General features: G+C 40.9%; 1 protein-coding gene across 1 annotated transcript; it reads left to right on the plus strand.

The window, feature by feature from the left end:
* Positions 1-284: 284 nt before the first annotated feature.
* Positions 285-5,793, plus strand: pus7l (pseudouridine synthase 7 like). The gene is made up of 10 exons (XM_068717077.1): positions 285-356; positions 861-1,692; positions 2,154-2,313; positions 2,507-2,726; positions 3,487-3,585; positions 3,779-3,860; positions 4,132-4,297; positions 4,551-4,659; positions 5,008-5,061; positions 5,158-5,793. Exons 2-10 carry the CDS (start codon positions 906-908, stop codon positions 5,530-5,532), a joined length of 2,052 nt encoding a protein of 683 aa, XP_068573178.1. The 5' UTR covers positions 285-356; positions 861-905; the 3' UTR covers positions 5,533-5,793.
* Positions 5,794-22,880: the final 17,087 nt, after the last annotated feature.

Consider the following 22,880-nt stretch of genomic DNA (forward strand, 5'->3'; position numbering starts at 1 on the left):
TTTTACAATTGATTGCACATATATAATTTTTTTTATTTTCCTCATAGGGAAATTGTTTTATTTATTTGATATCATTCATTTGCATGTAGCTATTTATATGAATATATACTAACAATAATACTAACTCAATTTTATTATTTTAGTTGGGTTCTTCTTATTATTGTAACTATTATTGCTCCAAAAATATATTTCTATTAGCACACACAGCATTATTAAAATAGCAGCGCTTCACAAATGGACCATGACTGTCCCTTTAAGAAGGGTCACATGAAAGTCACGTGACGCGGAAGTGTACTGAATCGTTTCAGCGTTGTTGTGTTTACATCAACAGCTCCTCGTCTACATACCGCGTGCAGGTTCGTTGAGTAAACAAACGGTTAACTTCTTGTTATTCCTTCACAATGAATGTGTGTTCCCGTTCTAAATACAGGCATGCGTTTTAGTTCCTTTGTTGTAGCACGTACAGCTCTCTGTCAGCAAAGTGGGGGTAGGATTTATGTCGGATACGCATCTTACTGTAAATAGACGGGCCATTTCGCATGAATAACCCGGGCGATAAACAGTAATAAAGCGCCTATCGTCTTTCTAAACCTCCTGACATTATTTTTGAAGGTGTGCCCCAACTCTGACTGCTCGAAAAAAGGCAGGCTTTGAACCTTATTATTTTCTGTGCCGTCTAATGTATTGATCGCATGAGCTCTATCTATCTTCTGTGTCGTATTTTTTTTTTCTCGTAGACTCAAGTAAAACAATGTAACACAAGTGTATGAATTGTGCCAAATAAATACGCATGCCTTGTTTTTGTCTGCAATATCAGCTTACACATTTTGTTAAAATTGTATCTTTTTTTTCCCTTTCAGAAACGGGAGTAAGTGCAAACTGTGCAGTGTTTGGATGAAGTGACCATGAAGCAGGACAGTGATGCTGTGACCATCCCTGTGTGCTACATATCCAACCATGAAGGTTTTCATGGAAGCATCAAAAACTTTATCAAAGACTTTGTGGTGACTGAGATAGACGTCAGCGGACAGCGTGTTAACACGGCAGCGGCCACGCAGACACCAGACTGTGCCTCCCCAGATAAATACGAGGAAACCAGTGCAGAGTGTAAGTGGAAAAACCATTCCTCGGTCTCACAGGACACTGACGTGGCAGCCGATTGTGGGTTAGATGTCACCATACCTAGTCCAGGCAGTTTTGATTTAAGTGTGATTTTAGGCCAATCGGTCAGCGAAGAGCTGGAGCAGTTTGTGTTGACTCTCAAAGAAAAGCCAACCAAGCAGGAGCTATCTCTCGGATCCTTCGCTGACAAACACCACAGAGCTAACGTCCACCGGGCCGTCAGACACCGCTTCCCTTTCCTCATGACTGTCACTATTCAGCCTGAGATCAGGGTGAGGGAAGACCCGGACTACAGAGAGCTGTCCCACCTGGTTACAGAGGACGAAGCAGAGGACTTCTTCAGGTTCATAGACGCCAAAGTGCGAGGCTCATCCTATACGTTTGGGCCCGATGACGACAAGGAGCACAGGACCACAGTCCACCACTTCCTCAGCCGGAGGTTTGGCAAACTTGTGGAGACTAAGAGCTTCACCGACCAGGGGACGACGGCAATCTCGGTCAGGCTGAGAGAGCAAGGGAGGCCTAAGAAAAGAACGGCAGAGGAACGTAAAGAAGAAGAAGTTTACACTGGTATGGTGTAGAATTAAAAAAAATTAAATATTAATTATTTTCTCAATTGACACTTAAAAAGTCAGAAAATAGCCCAAGGTGACATCTTCAAATTGCCTTTTTTGTCACATCAGAACACAAAGATATTCAAAATACTAACACATAACACTAAGAAAACCAGCAAATATTCACATATAAGAAGCTGAAATTTAGGCTTGTTAAAAAATGGCTTGACTCTAGGAACATGATAATCATACCAATACATTTACTGATCCAACAGGAGGGAAATTCAATTGTTACAGCAGCTCAATAGTCCAAAAAGCATGGAAAATATGTGATTATGTGATGAATAAAAATGAGGCATGATTAAAGAAAAAAACACCTAAAATGATCATGAAAACACCGTGTGTGTGTGTGTGTGTGTGTGTGTGTGTGTGTGTGTGTGTGTGTGTGTGTGTGTGTGTGTTCGTCCTCTCTTTCAGCTTTCACTCTGCGTAAGGAGAACCTGGAGACTCTGGAGGCCATCAGCTACATGGCAGCCGCTCTCGGGGTCCTGCCATCAGATTTCACCTACGCCGGGATCAAGGACAAGAGAGCCATCACCTACCAGTCCATGGTGGTCAAGAAGGTCTCAACTCAACGGTAGTTCTGCGAGTCTTTCATGGATTTTGGTTTGGGAATACATTTTTCCCTGTTCATAAATTGGCGAGACAAAAAGCTGCAACAGTCCTAAGATGTTAAGGGTTTATACTATTGTTAGAGTTCCCGATGAAGCCTCAAAATGTATGCTAAAAATCAACAACTTATTTATTCATTTGATGGTACTGATTACCAGGTTGAAAGAGAAGACAGCCGAGTTCGAGAAGAGAGGGATGCGTCTGTCCCAGATCCGCTCCGTCAGCGAACCTCTCAGGCTAGGGCGACTACAGGGGAACCACTTTGACCTGGTGGTCCGCGACCTGAGACCGCACGGTGCCGGTGACGCACACTCCTCTGGTGCAGACACACACACTCGCCTGGCAGCGCTCGTAAATGAAGCACTGGAGAATGTCAAGGTATATTCAGATTCTCTCCAATTCATTTCATGTTTCTGTTCTGACATCAAACATTGGCATCATCTAGTGTCGCAACATCAGCACAATGTGTGCTTACAACAGTGTATAATGTCACAGGCTTGCTGTTGCTGTTAAATAAATAATAATAAATAAATCTAGTCCTAATCTGGATACACACAAAGTATAATTTGTTACATGTGAAGCACCACAAATTATCCGTTTTAAAGTAATGTCTTGTAATATTTGATTATCAAAAATTCCACGTGCTATCCATGTCAAATGTAAACCTGCATTTACCAAAATCCAATACATTCCTTTTAAAGCATAGGTCTGGTGATTATTATATATATATATATATTAACAACACATCAATCAGCCAGTGTTACACCCACATCCTGCTGCTGAATCCTTACTAGAGCACCAAATCTGTATTCATCCGTGGTGGAAAATAGTCCCCAATAAATGCACTATTTGTAAAACTACAGTACCCAACAGTTTGAGGAAATGATTGCAGCTTTTTTTTAAAGAAATTAGATTATATTTGTGACATATTTTTAAAGATTTTAGTCATTAGTAGGAACCCATGGAGCCACAGACAGGGCAGGAAAGACAGGCAGTCTTTTATGGGATGTTGTTAATAGTAAGTAATATAGAACATTACACAGCCTGATGCTTAAATAGTGGACGCTTGTTGTTTCGATATAACTCCTGCTGTTTTAGTAGCCACCGCAACGTTCACCTGATTTGTTGCTCTTCACAGGCCAGAGGATTTGTCAACTACTATGGACCGCAGAGGTTTGGGAGCATGCAGAGCATTCAATCTGACCGTGTAGGCCTGGCTTTACTCAAAGAGGACATGGTAGGTGTTGCACACAGTTATTAGGTATGTAATGCCATGAAATGAGACAGAGCAGACACTCACTGGTTCCTCACTGACTGCATTAAAAGCCTGAAACATTGCTAGAAAGAGGTGTCAAATAATTCACAATTATGCCCTGTGTGTGTGTGTGTGTGTGTGTGTGTGTGTGTGTGTGTGTGTGTGTGTGTGTCAGGTGAGTGCTGTGCGTCTCTTCTTCACCCCAGAAGATGGCAATGATCCTCAAAACCACGCTAAGAGACACTTCATCCAAACAGGTGACAGCTGGGACAACACTGACCACTTTGGTTAAATTTTTGGTTGTATTACAGCAGCTACGCAGTTCCTCTATTTAAATGTATTTCCATCATATTTTGTTGAAAACCAATTGTCATATTTGTGTTGAGAGTAACTAATGAAGCAAAATTCTGGCAGGTACCATGAATTGAGTTTTGCTTTATTAACACATTGTAGTTTACCTTACTGTGAATCCTTTTTGGCACCTGGGAATTCAACATGCTTCCTCCTCTTCTTCTTCTCCATAACCAGATAACGCTAAGGAGTCTTTGGCGCTGATGCCGTTGTCGAAAGCCAGAGAGCGGCTGATGCTTCGGGCCCTGAACCGCTACGGTACAGGTCCGGATGGTTGTACCCAGGCCTGGCTCAGCCTGCCCCACAGCATGAGAGTCTTCTACCCACACGCCTACTGTAGCAGGTCAGCTTTTTTTCTTCAAACACACATTCACTGCAGACTATTGAGCAGCTCCATTGCAGAAATTGGGAGATGAAGACATTTGCACTTTGACAGCGACAACCTAACCTGTGCCTCTCATGTGGTGTTGTTACAATTGAGTCAAAAGCTAGCATCTAATTTTCAGAAACCCGCTCTCGCCTGCTTTAATCTCTTTAGTTCATTCACTGATTCTGCCTTCTTTTTATAATCATGCTGATGTGTTTGTGGTTGTCAGAGTGTGGAACGAGGCAGTGGCCCACAGGCTGACTACTCTGGGCCACAGTGCCAGACGAGGAGACCTGGTGTGGATTCAGGAAGACACTGGAGAAACCAGCTCGGCTCAGGTAAGAGAGGGGGATTTGTATTTTTGGGATAGTATGCGACGACACGCCCTGATGCAAACTAGGTGCTAATATAGTTTAGTCTCCTCACCCTGACCCGCACCCTCCAGAGGGATAAATAGGTTGAGTTTTGACCGTTCTGGTGAACTCTAACTTTCGAACTTGTCGCCCAGTGGAATAGCTAAAAAGTTATTCCAGCAGTAAACAGGGTTATTAAAGGACACATTATTTTTTTGAGGATTGTGACTGTGGCCTCTTGAACGTAGGACACCGTCTAAATGTTAGGACATCTTGTCACATTGTGCAAAAACCACATCGAGGTTACTGATCGGTCCTTCTTTGATTTTCCAGATCCATGTGGTGACGGACCAAGAGGAACACGAAGGAGTCTACACAATGGGACATGTATGTAGTTTAGGGGAACTGCTTCCACTTTAAATGCTACTATTTCTTCCTACTTTTCTCACCACTGTTGCTACTGTGTTTTGACTATCCTGTCAGGTGTTACTACCGATGCCGGGAAACACTGTGAAGTATCCAGAGAACGCCATGGGGACTTGGTTCCAGGAGAGACTGGCCAGAGATGGACTGGAAGACTGTCGCTTCAGAGTCGGCAGCCTCAAACTAAATCTGCCTGGCTGCTACCGCCCCCTGCTGGCCTTGCCAAGCAATCTCAGTTACCAGCTGCAGAGAGCAGGCTGTGGGGAGGGAGGAGGAGAGGTGACAGGAAACAGCAGCAGAAATAGTGACAGGCAGCTGAATGGCAGTACAGCAGAAGGGAAGCAGGACTCGCTCACTCTCACCTTAAATTTCGACCTGGACTCCTCCTGCTATGCTACCATCTGCCTCAGAGAGATCATGAAGTGTGACCCCTAGGTCAAGGGACATTGTTCCTGTTGTATTTCTACATGTCTGGCAGGAAAGAATGATTTTTCTTGTTTTCAGTTTTGTAACCCATCATTGTGATACATTATTAGTAGCCTTTTCATTTGTTGTTGATGTATTGAGCATACGACTGTGTTTATAAATTGGAAAAATGCATGATGTGCAATTGATAAAAGAAATGAACAAATCTAAATGTTAACCCGTGTAAACAGTGTTAATGTTTTGTGCCATGAATAAAACTTTTAGAAATAATTACAAATTCTGCACTTTTATTTTCAAATGTCAAGCTTTCCATCTCAAAATAATCTTTCCTTGCATCCCCTTCACATTTGGATTAATCTGCAATTCCTCACAGCTAAAACTTTATTTTTCACGGTTATTTTTGATAATTGGTCATGTCTTCCAGGATAACACAATATATTTATGTGCTAAATAAGTAAACATAATTACAATCCTATATCCTTCTGTTATTGAGAGAATTTAAAAAAAAAAAAAAATATATTAAATGCAGTCCTTTTGGCATTGTAACTTTCTGAAAGTGGTTGACTACAATCCACTATTAGTTTTATTTGTCTCCAGCTGTGACCATTTCCTTTATGCATTGCATTGTGGGACAACAGTGTCCATCCATCAGCACTCAAGGATTCAGTTGAATTACACTCAGTTGCCAGTTTATGAGATACACCGAAAGCGAATGCAGTCGGTCTGATGCAACAATCCTGCAGCAATGAAGTCCTACCTTATGAAGGCTATAATGTAGTAGTTGTAGTGCACATAGTGTGTGCTTTCAGTATACTTAACTCGATGCATACCAACAAGTAGAAGTAGTTTTTATTACAGAATTGTGACACTTCACATTTGCGCTCATTTTTGGTTATTGTACTTTCCACTAACCACCGCTAGATGGAGACAACATACAATCATAGTTTCTCACATAACATAGGCGCTCTTAGTCTTCAAAGTTATGCCCTTTCATTTGTAAACGTGTGAATGTTTTCCAAAAAATTGTTGTCATGATATTGACTTCCTAAGATGAGAGAAAACAGCACCTGCACCACATGACTAAAAGGATAATGATGTTAATGAATATATCACACTGCAAATCTGGGACTAAATCCATTCTGCCATATATGATCCACTCTCACGAAAATACAAAAAAAAGCTGTGAACCAGCAGGAGAGGCATTTCAGAACCAATAAAAAAAATAATGAAGCATAAAAGTCTGGTGTAATTATGGTGCTGAGGGGCAACATCCGATCTGTATTGCAAATCGAGCCAGCTTGGCCTCCTGTGACTAATTTATGCAATTTTGATGAGAATGTTGAAAGACAGCAGCATATAAATCCTCATGATTAACCCACATTGGATACACCTCCGGGCTATTTTTTTAATAATCGTTACTGTAAGCAACGTGGAAAGCGACTATGTGGATGTTTTATTTGGAGGTGGGTTCTGACATGCAGCCTGTCATCAACCCGTAGCGCTGTTTGATAAAGTGCCTGCCTGTAAGCTAAACTGTCTGCCAAGGAGACACATTAGCAGTAATGAGTTTCTTCACTGTTTGGGGAGTTTTGTTACAAAATGACACACAATCTACCAGAAAGGAGAGTGGATAATTGAAATACTTCGTGACGGAATATTAAGCGTTTTTTTTCCATGGGAGTCACACTTAATCTTGATAGATCTTCATGTTTCTTACACTCATACAGCCATAGTGATTTTACCGTTTTAAAAAAGTTCTTGCACGTTGACATTAAAGGAGACTTCATAGGAGTTGTGTGCTGCGTGGTTCCCCATGTCAGTCAAGTCAAGATATGTCATTTAACAAGTGAAACATTTGGCCAACTGCTTACATCATTTTCATGTGAGGAGTTTTCTTTGATGATAGTCATCTAAAACAAGTGCAGCTACATTCGAAACTATAATATGAACTAAAAATCAATGACTGTTTTAGATCAAATAAAACATTAAGACAGAAAACACATGGACAGCATCCCTCTCTTTGAATAGTAGAGGAACTAATTATTAAATTAATCTCCTCCCTAATGCGAATGTTCCATCACCAAATTATTGGCACACTTTTGTGATTCTGTGCTCTGCACATAGAATAAAATATATTGTACTGTGCTTGTTTGGCTAAGGCCCAGTGCAGTTACAGTTTGAAAGCAGAATTGGTCTGATTACAGGTAGTGAGAACAGGACTTTATCTTGCTCTGCTACGATTCCTCTACGCAGCAGGAAATGTACGAGTGACTTTTCCCCATCCTCGGGCTGAATCCCGTTCCAGCCGGCTGTAGATAAATGTTGACCCACTTCAGAGGCAAAGATGACAACTTCACTACTCATCTTGTTTAGTTGAAAGGCAGAGCAAAGGCTTGAGAATGAGAAGAAAGTCAAGGGTTATGAAAGACATTTACCATGGACGTACAGTGATGTATTTCTCCTCGCAAAGAGAGACGGAGGAGGAGGAGGAGGAAGCCGGGGGTTATGAAAGACACAGAGCAGTATAGCTCTCTCTAGCCAAGTTATTTTTTTTTTTGCAGCCCTTTCAAAGGCCTTCAAACATATTTTCTGAATCAGCTTCATACTAGGAGACATGAGGTCCTACGTGAATACTAAGCTTTCTGCCAAGGTTTGAACATTTCTTTAGTTATTTCATTTGAGAGATCGTTTTTCTATGCGCTCTTCTCACTGGTTTAGATGAGGCTTAGTAGTAAAAAGCTGATGTCACATACTTCTGTGCACCAATAAGAATAAGTGATGAGCAATATCTGCATCAAAAGCTGAAGTCAGTTGCTTTTTTTGCCATCACTGATGAAACCACAGCTAACCGGATGACAACATTTATCTATTTTCCTTTCGTCAAAGGTTATTTCCAAAACTTGAACCGTAATTGATGCTTATGTAGTCATGATTATTGAAAGTTACAAAGAAAGATTTGAAAGTTTGATTTGAAAGTTTGCGAGGGCTTTTAGTGTGAAAGCTATCTCGGTGTAAGGAATAGCTAACTGCTGTTGGTCTTGAAAACACTTGAAGAGGAAGAAGATGAAGGCAGGAGTGACCATCAATTCTGCCATATCTTCTGATTTGATCAGATTGTTCAGAGCCCATGGTAATGTAAGAGGTTCATACACACACACGCATGCACGCACACGCACACACACACACACAGTTCCTTATTGATGATTAGACATATCAACATTCCAGCCACCTTTGACCTGCCTGAGCTGTCTGTTCTCCAGCAAGTTCTTTAGCAAGTGGTTTGCCTTGTTTTCACTAGAGCAGTCGCTGATACGTGACCGTGTGTGTGGGAATTTTCAAAATGTATTTGTCTGTGTGCATGTTTTAGAGCTTGTCTGTGCCTGCGAAAGAGAAAGATAGCAGAAAGCGAGTGTGTGTTTTTTTTTGGGCCACTGTCAACCTGCAGAAGTATTATCCAGACGTGACAGCCTGAGTACACAAGGTGGCTGAGCACTGTCAAGAGTGGTTGGATGGAGGCATAAACAACGCTGCTGTTACAATGTCAAAATACATTTTGACTAATCTCAGTAAAAGAAAACAAATCCCCCCCCGCTGTTTTGAATTTATCTTTTACAGTATCTGCCTCTTTACCTTTCTACCCTCTGTTTAGTCTTTAGGATTTCCAGTGTTTTCTTTAGAGCTCCCAAAGTTACATTACAGACATTTATTTAAAGGATTTATTTAACTGATGCCCTTAAGTGACGTTCTCTGTGTGTGTGCACAAAGGCTCTTGAATTGTATTCTGCTGCTTGTTGAAGCCAACAAGGGTGCAATTTTAGGAGGGGAAAAGTCAAAACCAGCTGTTGCAGTGCACCAAATTGTAACTCATACCGTACCTTACTTTCATGGAAGAATGTATGTAATAGAACACAAGTAAAGCTCATGCTCTTTTCATCATGGGGCAGTGTTATTGAATAGTATAACCACTAGACCTCTGTGCTGCCCAGCGGCTGCTCTGTCAACCATTTAGTGTACTCCAGTCAGTGTCCCACATGTGAGAGGCCTGCATGTGGAAAATACACTGACCTGATAGCTGCAGCTGAGCTATTGACAAGCGGAAAGGAGAAAAAAAAAACATGACTGTGTCAAATGAGATTGATTAATGGGAAAAGTAATACTGCAGTGCTTTTGGAGCATCACTGGGTCCTGTATATGTAGAGCAGTTGGATCCATTGGAAAAAAATACATTTGGAATGTTGGATGAGACATTCCCATGATGTCATGTTGACACATAGTTATATAAATTGGTTATTGCATGCTCAGTCAGCATTCCCTGCAAAGGTCATGATCAAGGAAACATAACATGCACTTTAGCACAATTAACGTTTCAAGGATACCTCAAATTTTGAATCTTAATTTTTTTGGACTTACAAGCAACTGTGGCACAATGGATGTTGCAACCTGGGTGAAAAATGTATGTTATAGCTGGAAACCAAATGCTGGCAAATTCTATGTCTGGCCCTGAATGAAGCACTGATCCAAAACACTTTTCTGTAATGAAATAAATAAAAAGCTATAAAACATCTGGCTGCTAAAATATAAAAAGAGGCTGCTGACTTTTGGATCGGACCACTCACTGTGTCCAGCTGGTGGAAAAACCTAATTTCCTACCCTGTTTGTGACCCAACGAACAACCCAACTTTTAACATACTCAAGCACAACACCAATCGTGGTAAACTACTTGCACATGAGCCATAAATGGGTTACTCGCTACAACTGGGAATATTTCTCACACTGTAAAAGTTAAGGGGGAAAAAAAACTGTTAAACCTCTGCCTGGGTACAGTGAGCACTCTGTGCCAGAGTGGAAGAATCTGTTGACTGGCTGCAAAGCACAGGGAGGTGAAGGAAAGCTCATTATTTTTAATGGCATCCCTCCACTGGTTGTGTATGAGAGAGAGAGAGAGAGAGAGAGAGAGAGAGAGAGCGAGAGAGAGAGAGAGAGAGAGAGAGAGTTTTGATGGAAACTCAAATAGGATTATGTTATTTACACCAAATTGTTTAGACCTTCTGCACGGTTTCAATATTCAGTTAGAGGAATTTATTTATTTGTTTATTTATTTTTATTTATTTTGCAGGGACAATGCACACCAATCAACAGTGAAACTGTAGGTGAGCCAGAGTTAGCCAGAGAGGCTAGTTTTCATCTGCTGTCCCCGGCCAAATGTTCGAAGGCTGCCTAAAAATTTAAAAATTTCAAATAATAGTTAAACATTTTGGAAAATACACTTAATTTCTTTTGCAGAAAGTCTGAAGCTGGAGCCAAGAAATTATTTTCTTAGCTTAGTTTAGCTAGATTAACATAGGGAAAGAGCTAGCCCGGCTATCATTTAAATAGTTCTAATTAACACGTTGTATCCTGTTTGTTTAATCTGTACACAAACAGTAATGTAAAGACAACAAGTTGTACTATTATGGGTAGTTAAGTGCTACAACTATTTATTGGCCAGGAGCAGTGGCCACCTGGAGTCTCTGCCAGTTGCCTGGCCACCTCAAGGTGACAACAAGACTCTAGGAAGTTACACTTGGACCAAAAAAAACTTTGTGTGTTCAGACTAAAAGCAAAACAAATTTCCACATTGCGTCATTTGCGCGAATTTCACTGCTGAACTGAATTTCTCCCAAAACAGCCAATTTACTAACTTAACAGATGTAAGCTGTTAGCAAGCTAGCGTGCCTTTGTGTGTGTTTGCGTGGCAGCTCAGCCCTCTCGCGTTTTTCCATTGACGCCTCTTAAATTCGCCTTTGCGTTCTGTCCGACTCTGAACACCCCTACTTTCTACAACTCAACTTTCAACTCAACCCCATTTCCAATCTTTATGCTAAGCTAAGATAACTGTGTCTTGGTTCCGGCTTCAAATAGTGTTTAGCAATAGTCAAGAGTCGTATCAACAAGAAAGAAAATAAGTGTGTCTAAAAATGTCGAACTATTCGTGAAATACACACGTCTTGTATGTCATACAACATTTTTAGCGGTTTCCCACCCACAAACACACACAGACCATGAGAGGCACATGGCTGAAGTTTGCCGTCCTGTATCCTGTCTTGGCCATCAGCCTTTCTCCTTTACATCAATCAGTGTCTCAGTGGTGTTGCTGGTTTGGAGGCTGACTGCAGTCCTGTAATTGCATTGTTGACTAAATCCCAGCTGTGTGTGTGCATTTGCAAAACATGTCTGGGTGTGTGTGTGTGTGTGTGTGTGTTCATACACAGAATGGGAGGCAGGCCACTTTTGAGCAGCTGCACCGGTGCGTCAGTTGGGTTCAGTGCCCGAGGAGGAGAGAGAAAGAGAGAGAGAGCACTGTCCTTGTGATGATTGATGGACCAACTTCCTGTCCTGGTAGAGGTTATTTAGGAGCTCTGAGGGACCAACGTTATTTCCTCATGCTCTTAAATATCCCGCCCTCCCCCCCTCTTCATCTTTTTTCACTTTCTCAGTTCTTCACCCTCCTCTCTATACGAAGCCCCATGTCCCGGTTCCCCTTGCTCTTGATTTACAAAGGAATGACAGATATTGTTTACATAGGCTGCATACAGCTGATATCTCCATACAGCAAATGATCTACACAGTATCTCACATCCAGCCGTGCTTGGACCATTAGATAATATGTTGAGGAAAGTAAAAGCACTATTTATCAGAGGTGCAAGCTAATGGACACATTATAGCCTCTATCTAAAACTAGATATGGCACATACTCAATGCTGTTTTTCTCTCTCTGCGTCTATACAAATAGTCACGTATCATGCCTATATGGCTCATATATCTTGCCTGTGTTTGTCCACTCCCCTTCTTTTTATTCCAGTTTATATCTCTGTTCTCCTGCTCTCACTTTGTTTCTCATTCTTTTTTGTCTGCCTCATATCTACATTGCAGTAAAAGCTTAAGAAAATAGTAGATAGAGATTTTGGGAAATATTATTCTTGCCAAGACTTTGATTGATACCATGTGTCTGTATGCTAAAGATGGAGCTATAGAGCCAGGAGATACTTAGCTATCTGCAGGGTTTCAGCTGAGTAAATTCTCTCACCATGGGGCAAGCTTAACTATTCATTTAACAAACAATTTAAACTTGTACTCTTTCAAGTGGGAAAATTCTATCTCTCACTTCATTAAACATAGTATCATCATCATCATCATAAACAAAAGTAGGTTGTTTAGATTGTAACTTGATTTCACAAACTTACATCTAAACTCCTTTTACATTGTTCTTAAGAAAAACTACATTTTAATGTGTCTTACCATAAGAACCATGAGTACCCAATAAATCACAATGCATGTAAACCTTTATATGCATGCAAAGCATTTCATGGGGTTTTAGATGGATGTCATACCTTCCAGGCAACTATTTTTTAAGTTAATTTCAGAAAAGGCAGAAAAAATTAAAGCTAAACTAGCTTCAGATCAGAATCTATCACAAGCACTGAGTCATATTTATTTGTGGTTTTAATAATGGTAACTGAGATGCAAGCAGGGGCCATTGGCAGCTCTTCCACATTTCATTCAAAGCGCATCAATGTAACACATCGGAAGACATTAGAAAAATGCTCCGCCAGATTCAAATCACAACATATACAATTGGCAGCCTCCACATGTCTGTGAAATTCACAAATAGCCTCTGTCTAATAGCTAATCGTGTGCTCGCTCCAGAGAAACTGCGCATCACTCTGCTGGTCTTTAAACCCAAATGACACTAACTGCTGGTGAATAGGGCAGAGACAGAGGGAGAGAAGACAAAAAAACAAAGGGGTTGAGAAGCAAGAACACAAAGTACGGCATGCAACAGTTCAATGTCTAATTGAATTTCAGTACGAGGGAAAATTTGCCAAGAATGAAGCCATTGTTTCGGGGCAACTGGAAAAAAAACTGACATGCATCTGTGCGTGTGGTTCTTTTTAAAACCGTTGTTCTGCAGAGGAAATGGATTTGGTGCAGTTGGGAGCAGAAAAAAAAGCCGAACATGAAAACATAGTTGAGTAGAAACAACTGGGCACAATAGATGGGATGATATGCAGTTGTTTTTGGGATAAAACAGTTCAGGCCACACAGGGAGAAACAGATATGAACATTGCTTTTTGTAGATGTTCGAAATGATAAAGCATAACTACTCTGTATACATAATACACAATCATACGGGCGCAATTTTGGGGTTATATTGCTGCTATATGTTGCTCAAGACACGTTAACATGAGACTAGCGGAGCAGGAGCCGGGGATCGAACTGCTGACCCTCCAATTGAAAGGCGGCCCTGCTCTCCACTTAGCCACGGTCACCCCACTATTATCAACCTGTCAAAAGACTCATTGGAGGGTGAGAGTACAAAGCGTTTGGTCCTCTTTTGGCTAGATGTTTGAGTTAGAGTACTGACTGAACTCCACTGAAATGGAGTTCTAATTGAGGTAAACTTTCACAAGCCTGAGAAATGTTCACAATAGCAGAAACACAGAAAATCTTGTAAAATAATAAACACAAATTGCAAGGATTACTCATGGTCTGGATAAGCTGCCCAGCTGGAGGGCTTTTTGTTCCCTGTTGTTGAGAGAGAGCACCGACAGTGTCCAGTGTTGATACAAACTGAACAGACTTCAGTCCATTTTGTTTGAAGGTCCACAGAGTGAAATAAAGAGAGTTGATATGATACGCAGAGGCAGATAAAATGACTAAATAGATGCTTATTTTAAAAATGTAATATAACTGCATTATAAATGTGAAAAAACACAAACGGTCTCAGACAATAATGGTTCCCAGAAGATGCTCCATATTGACTTAAGGGATCCCTGATCTTCCTTCTAGAGCCTTCATGAGGTTGGCATTTGTGATTTGGAGTGAATTGTCTCAACAACTATTGCCATAAAGTTTGGTTCATGTTTCCCTCAGGATGAATTCTCATAACTTTGGTGACCCCTTAACTTTCAATATAGTGCCATCACCATGTTTAACTAGTCCAATACTATAGCATCAGCTGTACTTTGTGATGCTGATTAGCAAAAGGTAGCATGTTAGTGACATATTTAGTAAACATCAGCATTTTAACATCGCCACTGTAAGCATGCTGGAGGTAGAATGTAGCTGAGCGCTAAAGACTGCTGTTCACAAATAACACAACCTAATCCTATCACACCGTTTGCTTCAGAGCTCTTAAATGACTAGCTGAAGTAGGCTAATGATGTTTGTCTTTCAATTGGTTAGCATTTTGGAAATAAACTATTTCTACACAGTATAGAGAGAGAGCATCTGACTGTCAATGGGAAGCACTGGCTCTGAATGTGAGTGGCAAATATACAGTAGTGCAGAATCACTATCACACAAAATAAAGGCTTCCACTGCAAATCACTATGCAGTTGTGTGCATGGCAGTGCATGCTCATATTGTGTCAGCCATAGCCAGGATTTCAGGAATGACTCAGGGCTGAAGCTCTTGACTCTGACGCTCAGTTTTGTTGTTAAGTCTGCGTGATTTATCAAGATAAGGGCCATGGACTTATATATAGCTGATTTTCTACAGAAGTAATCTTTTATTGAAGGAACTTCATCAGAATCTGTCAGAGCAAATGAAGGAAACATTCTTGTTTGGGAATTTCCTGCATTCAAGGAACCTTCAAGGCAGATTCTGACATGAATACACCTGAACATCTGCTGGGGTTTCTACTGTATAATACAAAGTTTCTTTAACCTAAGAAGAAGACTTTTGCACCAACCTAATTCACTTGTTTTCTTGTAGCTTCACTGGGAGCAAAGACAGATGAGGAGAGAAAGGGAAATTACCCTGCATGCGTATTTTTAGACTTGATGGTAAAAAAAAAAACATTATCTCAACGATATGGCTGATAAGGTTTAGAAAAGGCAAACAGTGTGCTTGTGAGAAATGACTGAACTTGTCTGTTAAATTCTGTTTAATTCCTGTACTCTCCTGTGAACAGCACAGAACTATTGGGATTAGCAGTGCTGAAGGTCTCATAGGGACCGAAGGATAAAAAAAAATAGGTGGATACAGATTGGTCTCATGAAACTCCCTCTGACTTTCCCTTAACACACATATCTATCATTGAATTGTACTCACAACAGATTGTCTTTGTCTTTACTATTCGTCTACTAAGTGGATGACTTAATGGACTCTGAATGAGTTTTTAAGAAAGCCAGGCCTCTGTGGTTTGGAGAGCCTGCGATAGTCACACATTTGCGATATTCAACTATAAAGTGAATAGTGTTAGTCCTTTAAGACAATATTTTTGACTTCAAGGGTCAATCAATGACCTAACTTCAACAGATGGATACCTCACTATCACTCAGTGAGTGTGTCAGATGAAAAGAATGAGACTCCAAGGCTGGAGATTTAAAACATAGACATTTAAAAAAAAGAAATACTTAATTAAGTATTTTCCGTTTTAACTTAATCTAGTTTTTTTTGAAAGCCGCTATTTCTAAAGATGACCGTGGGAAAGTTTTGTGTTTCTCATTTTGAACATTCTCTAATGACAAACTATACATAAAACTGTGCATAAAGCAAACACTTACATATTGGAAAGAACTGTGGTGTGAATCACTGATTTGGACGAAAGGAAATCCCTAAATTAAAGAAATCACCTACATAAGTGTCTTAATGGGGTGCTGGGCCATTACAAACATGCTAAAAACAGCTTCAGTGTACTTTGGCATTGATTCAATTTAAAGTGTGTGACACTCATTTAAATTACCCCAGTGGTGTTCATTGGGGTTGAGGTCTGGGACAGCCAAGAGCGTGTTTCCATCACAGCTGAATAGGCAGGTTGCAGCACCTGAGCAGCTGTTTCCCCTTTTTAAGGAATTTAAATTGACACATAGTCCAAGTTCCTACATCTGCACCGTAACACAGTGCAGTAGTGCACTGTAAGATATCCCTCATTTAGCTTCCCATCAGCATTTGATCTGATCAGTACGCGGCCCTGTCCTGCTCCTACTGGATTTGCCTTCCCTGTCCTCACAGGTCCTGCTGCAGGTAAGATATCGGATGACACATTCCCACACTCCCAGTCAGGCATGAGAGAGTAAGGGGTGGGGGGGCAGGATCTCGCCTCACACATGCCCCACTGCCTCTGTCAGAACTGGCCCACGTAGATAGGGATGCAGACACCTACGCAGATGATCCACCCTGAGATGTCCTTGTGCACGTACAAACAGTAAGAGAACATTGAAATACCCAAGAAACGAAAAAGCATGCACACATGTACACCGAGATAAGAGCGAAGACGAGATCAGGCTACCGTCCAGATTAAGATGACAATCAGATCCTTGTGAAAAGAAAGGTCAAAAAGCTTTTTGGACAAGTTAAAGATAATATATAGTAAATTACTTTGAAATCGGATGGGAATTTAGAGAGTTTGACGAGAAGACCTATACCACTCTCTCTACAAATATGAAGCTATCGTCAGCATTTGATTAGCTTAGCATAGCATGAAGACTGGACTCTTCTTGGCAAGAAAGCGAATAACATTCCTATAAAGGAAATACCTCTACGTCATTTAGACAGTGTAAGCCACCGCTGAAGTTTCTGCGATGAACAACATGTCTCTGCTCACACTGCTGTGAGGTCCTTGAGTTTTATGAAGTGTCTGTGATGTTCATGCTCCCGTTGTGACTCTCCCTGTGCTTTTACAACACCCCCTATGGGACTCGTATTCCACAGATCGACAGAGTAAAGGTTGAGAAACTGGTGTCAAAGTTCAGCAAAGTCACGTGAATGGAGTGACCATTTAACAGTCGGAAAGACCGGCTTCACACATGCCTTTGAGGGAAGGTTTTAGTAGTGACTGTGTGTGTGCATCTCTTTATTAGTGAGAGGAAGAACAAGATGGAATTACACTAAATCTGTAACTAATCCATTTCCTACATGCATCAGTCTCTTTACATAGGTATCACCGGTTTACAACATCACATCCACATGTTCAGTGCCGGCTGGCGATTAAACAAACACGTGTTTGTGATGTTTATTGTTTCTGGCTTGAGATTTTACCATCGAGCATATAGTTTCATCCTGAAAAGTGCTGTTGAACCAACCCTCAGAGCACAATGCTGATTAAGGCCAGATCTGCATGAAACAATAGAAGAGATGTAAGAACAAATAAAGACAGCTGAATGGTTGTTTAAATAGCACAAAGGCTTTGTTTTTTTGTCTGAATATATATATATATATATATATATATATATATATATATATATATATATGTAAAGGAGCTGGTTAGGCTTTATGTTACTGATATGTCACTGATTGTACTGTATAGTCCTGAGGCGTGGAATCCTCCATTCTCTGCCAACTTATAAGAAAACATTAGGGATCATTAGGGATGATGGAAAACAATAATTTCCACATTGTTGGCCATGATAGCCTTACTCAACCCTAAGGGACTATCCTGATTGCATGCCTCCACCCATGGATCCGATTTAGAGCAGTTCCGATGGTGGTCTTCTCAGCCTCTGGTCTAGTGAGGACAACTGTTGTTTAGAAATTAAATTTCATTGAAAACCAAATAAATTATCTCATTCACTAGATATTCAGTCTGAATTTAAGAAAAAAATGGAAGGACATTTTGTCAAAGTGGTGGTCCGTGTCACTGGGTGGCTGGTTATTAGTGCCACAGGCCATCACCTTCAGCCTGGATTAAATCTCCATAAGGAGCCTGAGCAATGTCCCAGACTAAACTCCAAACGACAGGATTTAGTGAAATGTGTCTAAATTAGCGTGTGATAGTACCTTAATGCCTCTGACTTATTTTTTCTCCTTGGCCATGTGAAAGCTGCAGCCAGCCAATATAAACTGGATCGGGTTAATAGTCACTAATGGATGTTATTGTTGAGTAATAGGAGAGTTCACTGCCAAGCTTTGTCATGTTTGGGATGGGCAACAGCTTATTGCTGGCTAACTGTTTTACACTGTAAAAAAACAATTATTCTTATTGTGAGATAGTTTTAGTATTTAGTTATGATTTCAACTGATTCCAAAGCAATTTCATCTAAACCTGCTTTAACCTGCTTCTTGGCCACTTGAAGGTACAACACTGACACATTATCGCCTTTTCAGTTCATATGGAGGACGTGTTAGCAAGGAATTACTTACACACCCGACAGACACGCAGCATCAATAGCATTCATTTGGCGTCTCGTCTCTGCGAGCTGAAGGATGCATCTCAGAAAGTCATGCTTCTCTTAGCTCAGTTTTGGTCTCCACCAACTCCTGAGGGTAATATCTGGCCTTTTAGCTGCTAAATGCTACACTGTAAGGGGGATGACTGTAGGTTCATCACTGCTAGCGACACCTCCAATTTGTAGTTATTTTAGTTAAATATTGATTATTGTAGATTTAAATTTCAGGGGCTTTAGGTAAAAAGAAGAAAAAGTTTCACTATGGTACCTCTTCTCAAGAAAAATGGAAAAAGTTTCACCAGTGAAATTATGTTACCTAAACTAAATCATTTTCACATTTTACAAAAAGAGAACCGTATGATACGTATAAATTCAATACACTATCAGAGCTAACACTTTTTTTTACAGTGTATCCTGACTGCAGGCTTTCTAGCCGAGGCCAAAACAAAGCTTTATCTTGCGATCTGACTCCTCAAAGCTTCTGAGCCTGTCTGCTTTAGACTAAACGCTGGTCCATAACAAGATGAGATATTCTCCATCTGACAAGAGTGACACCTACACTTGAAAGTACTTTGTGGCATTAAAGTTACAGCTAATATAATTAGTTTACTGTGTATTTGGGATGAGGATGGAAGTATCCATCGGTATTTTTTAAATTGAAAGTTAATGTCCTATAAAATTTAAAGCACATGTGCGTGTTAAACATTCCAGTTAAGGAAATCTTTGTCAAACGATTTTAACATCAGCCTATAAAAAAGTCCTGCTGGTTGGTCTACTTAAGAACCTAAAATGAACAGTCAATGCATTCCATGTGACTTATTCTGCACACCTGGTAGGTGGAGTTTAATGAATAAAGAGTAGTGAAAGTTGCATGCAAATCTTAAATCTTAAGATAAAATCTTTAATCTTATCTTATAATGCCATTTTAATGGCAACACATGCTGACATCAGAGACGTTCAAGCTCAGCATAACGCATGCTCTCCAAAAGTCAACATTTGTATTATCAGATAGTAAATGTGAAACAAAAAAGTGCAGCTGTTTGAGTATAAAGACTCAAACTAAGAGACAAACTTTTTTTTTTTAGGGAAAAAACGCTAATAGTTTCAAAGTTTGCGGCTGTAGCTCTGTCAAACAAAACCTAAAGCTTACAGTTAAACAAGTTTAAATTCCCCTTTAACAAATCTCATCGACAACAGACTGAAGCTTACTGAGCCAACAGCCGCCTCTCTCTGCAACCACCCTGTCACAGTTCCACCGGGGAAAGGAAGAGCGTGTCACAACAGATCAGCCGTTTGTTAAAGGCAGAGTCGCACGCTAATGGCAACAATGTGTTTTCTCTCCCTGCAGACACTTCAGCATGCCGATAGCCATGTGTGCTCCCGGCTAGCTTGGCTCACACCCTGCAATTTTCCAAGGGTGGCTGGGGAAGTTGTTTTTTACGCAGGGGTCAAGCACAAACACAGGGGCATCATTTGAATGCTGTGAGCAGGTTCAGGAGGAGTTCAAGGGAAACAGGGCATCATTTTCACAATTAGCCTTCCTGTAAGTACTGAGGCCCTTTGCCATGAATGAGCCTTTTGGTTTTGAACACAGTGTTTATTAGCTCTAGTATGGCTGAATCAGAGCCAGTCTGAACAGTTCCTGTTGTCTAGTTTCTTTGTGCTGGACTAAATCATGCTTCAGGTGATAGGTGCGCTTGCATGCCTGCATGCGTTTAGAGTAGATTTGTTTTTTTTGCAGAAAGAGGGTGGCATTTTGAATTAAATAAACACAGGATGAGCTTCCATCATCTATTTTTTATTTTGGATGGCAATAACGGTCTGTCAGACGATCAATCCACTACTTTGGTTCCAGACTGAAATAGCTTAACAACTGTTAAATGGATTACCATGGAATTTTGCGTGGAGAGCCATGATCGCCAGAGGATGAACCTGAATGAATTTGGTAATACCTCCTACAAATGCTCCAGCAGCACCAGCTGGTCAGTTTTCACTTACCCAGTGGAATGTGTTAACGTCTTATTGGATGATTTACCACAGAATGTGATATTCATGGTTCCCAGATGATGAATCCTACAGACTTTGATGATGATAACAGAAACAACAACTCACCAAATTGTCTCATAACTTGGCTGAAGGGCATAGCATAGCATGAGCCAAGGAAGCACTCATTATATTTTGCAGAACCAAAAAAACAGGGAGGATACACAAAATATTGTTCACTTTTGTTATCATTGCCAGATAGGACATTTGGCCTTGGCGGACATATGGGCTCTGCAAGTGCGATTCTAGTTAACAAATGTTTACATAAAGCTAAAATAGCAAAAATGGGAAAGGTCAAAGCTTTTAAACATCAGCATGTGAACGTTGTCATGGTTAGTCTGGTACCATGCTGTGCATAAGTACAGCCTCACAGAGTCACTAGCATGGCTGTAGACTATGTTGTTTACCCCAAAGTTTCAGCTGCTACTTTAACATTATGTGTCACCCAAAGGTACTTTCTTGTGTTCTTTACTTCTTTATTGGTGGGAGGGTGAAAAGGACGAGGACAAGAAAAGGAGGAGTAAAGGTGCCTCACTGTCTGTCAGATGTTTTATTCATTTCATACCTTAAAGCCAGATGGAAGAGGTTTATTACGCAGCCTGTCATATAAATTCTTGAGACGAAGGTTAGGGTTAAGCACATGGAGAAGAAAATCAAGGGTTATTAAAGATACTAACCATGCAAAGAGTGTGATATTTTTCTTTTGGATATCATCTCTTTTGGACATGCAAACTGTCACATAAATCTTTGCTCCACATAAAGATCTAGGGTGAAATGTAGGATCTGGACAATGCTTTTCGCACTTCCTCCTCGTCTTCAGTAAAGGTGTGTGTCTAAAGAAAGAAAACAAATCATAAGGGAGGTTGGAAAAGTGCTAAGGGGAGGGCAAGAGGTTTCGGGGTGCTCAGACAGGAAGGGGAGGTTACGGCAACTAGGGGAGCAAAGGGCAGGGAAAGTAGACAAGGGTGAGAAAGGGGAGACAGAGAGGAGAGGGATATGAAGTAGATGGGAGGTGGAGAGGAGAAAGAGGGGGGGGGGGTGTTATTTAAAGTGTCTGGGACAGATTATCCTTGGAAGGCAATCAATCAACCCTGGGATTTGGACGACTGCAGGGGGGCAAATGCACGCACACACATACATGCACACATTGAGAGATCACCCCTCTTAACCTCGTCTGTCTCTCTTTTTAATCTCCCCATCTCTCTTTCCACCTTCCCTCTCCCAGAACGATTTCTCCCTCTCTTTATACACTTGAAGTTTAAAGTCAATTGTAGATAATAGTGTTGTTTCTCAAGGTGTGCGTTTGAACCTGGGGTCCCCCTCAGACATATGGCTGCAATTTCTGAAATACAGGGGAACGAGCAACCCAGAGAGGGAGAGAGACAGACAATGTGTTGGGGGGGGGGGGGGGGTTCTGTTTCGGGGGAACATGAGGGTGCATTTAGCCGTGTGGAGAATTGAAGGATCCACGTGAGCGCTGAAAAATAAAGAGCCTGATTTGCAGATGGTTCAAAACACAGTCCTGTATTGTGTCAACTGCTCAGGCCTGAATAAACTGTGGCATCCTGCAGCGGAGACGTCCAGGGTTCTCCACACATTTGTAACTCAAACAGAAAGAGTGGAATTATTCTACATTTGTGTGCCTCATTGCCCACTTGAAAACCATCCCAGCCTACCTCTCACAATGTTCTTCCACCTCTCCTTGACAGCTTCTTGCCTGCATAATAAGCAACATATCAGAGGAACATCTGATGCCATTAAGTCCATCTACTTAGTATGGATGCCATGATGACATGCTGTGTAGCAAGAATAAATCTGCGCAGCAGCAGCAGGTAAGACATGGTCAGACACGCACACAAAATATGCTGAGAGAGAAAAAAAAAAAGATCTAATTAGCTTGCCATGTCAAATGCTGGGACAAATCATCTCAAGGGGATTGAAGTTGATCGAAAATGTTATTTGTTTTTGATGACTGGGCACACTATGAGATTATGCAAATTGAAAATACACATTAACATGTACAGACGTGAGCGAAATGTTAAAACTTCCTCTTGATCTTGAGTTGAACACAAATAGGGTTGGAGCGCTCAGAGCTTGTCATCAAGCCTATTTCAGTACATTCTTAACGTGTAAAGGTTCCTTCTTTTTGGCTCCAGGTTTATC

Source organism: Cebidichthys violaceus, unplaced genomic scaffold (genome assembly GCF_023349555.1).
Source record: "Cebidichthys violaceus isolate CVI_PGR_0920_01 unplaced genomic scaffold, fCebVio1.0.p SCAF_21, whole genome shotgun sequence".
Classification (NCBI taxonomy): domain Eukaryota; kingdom Metazoa; phylum Chordata; class Actinopteri; order Perciformes; family Stichaeidae; genus Cebidichthys; species Cebidichthys violaceus.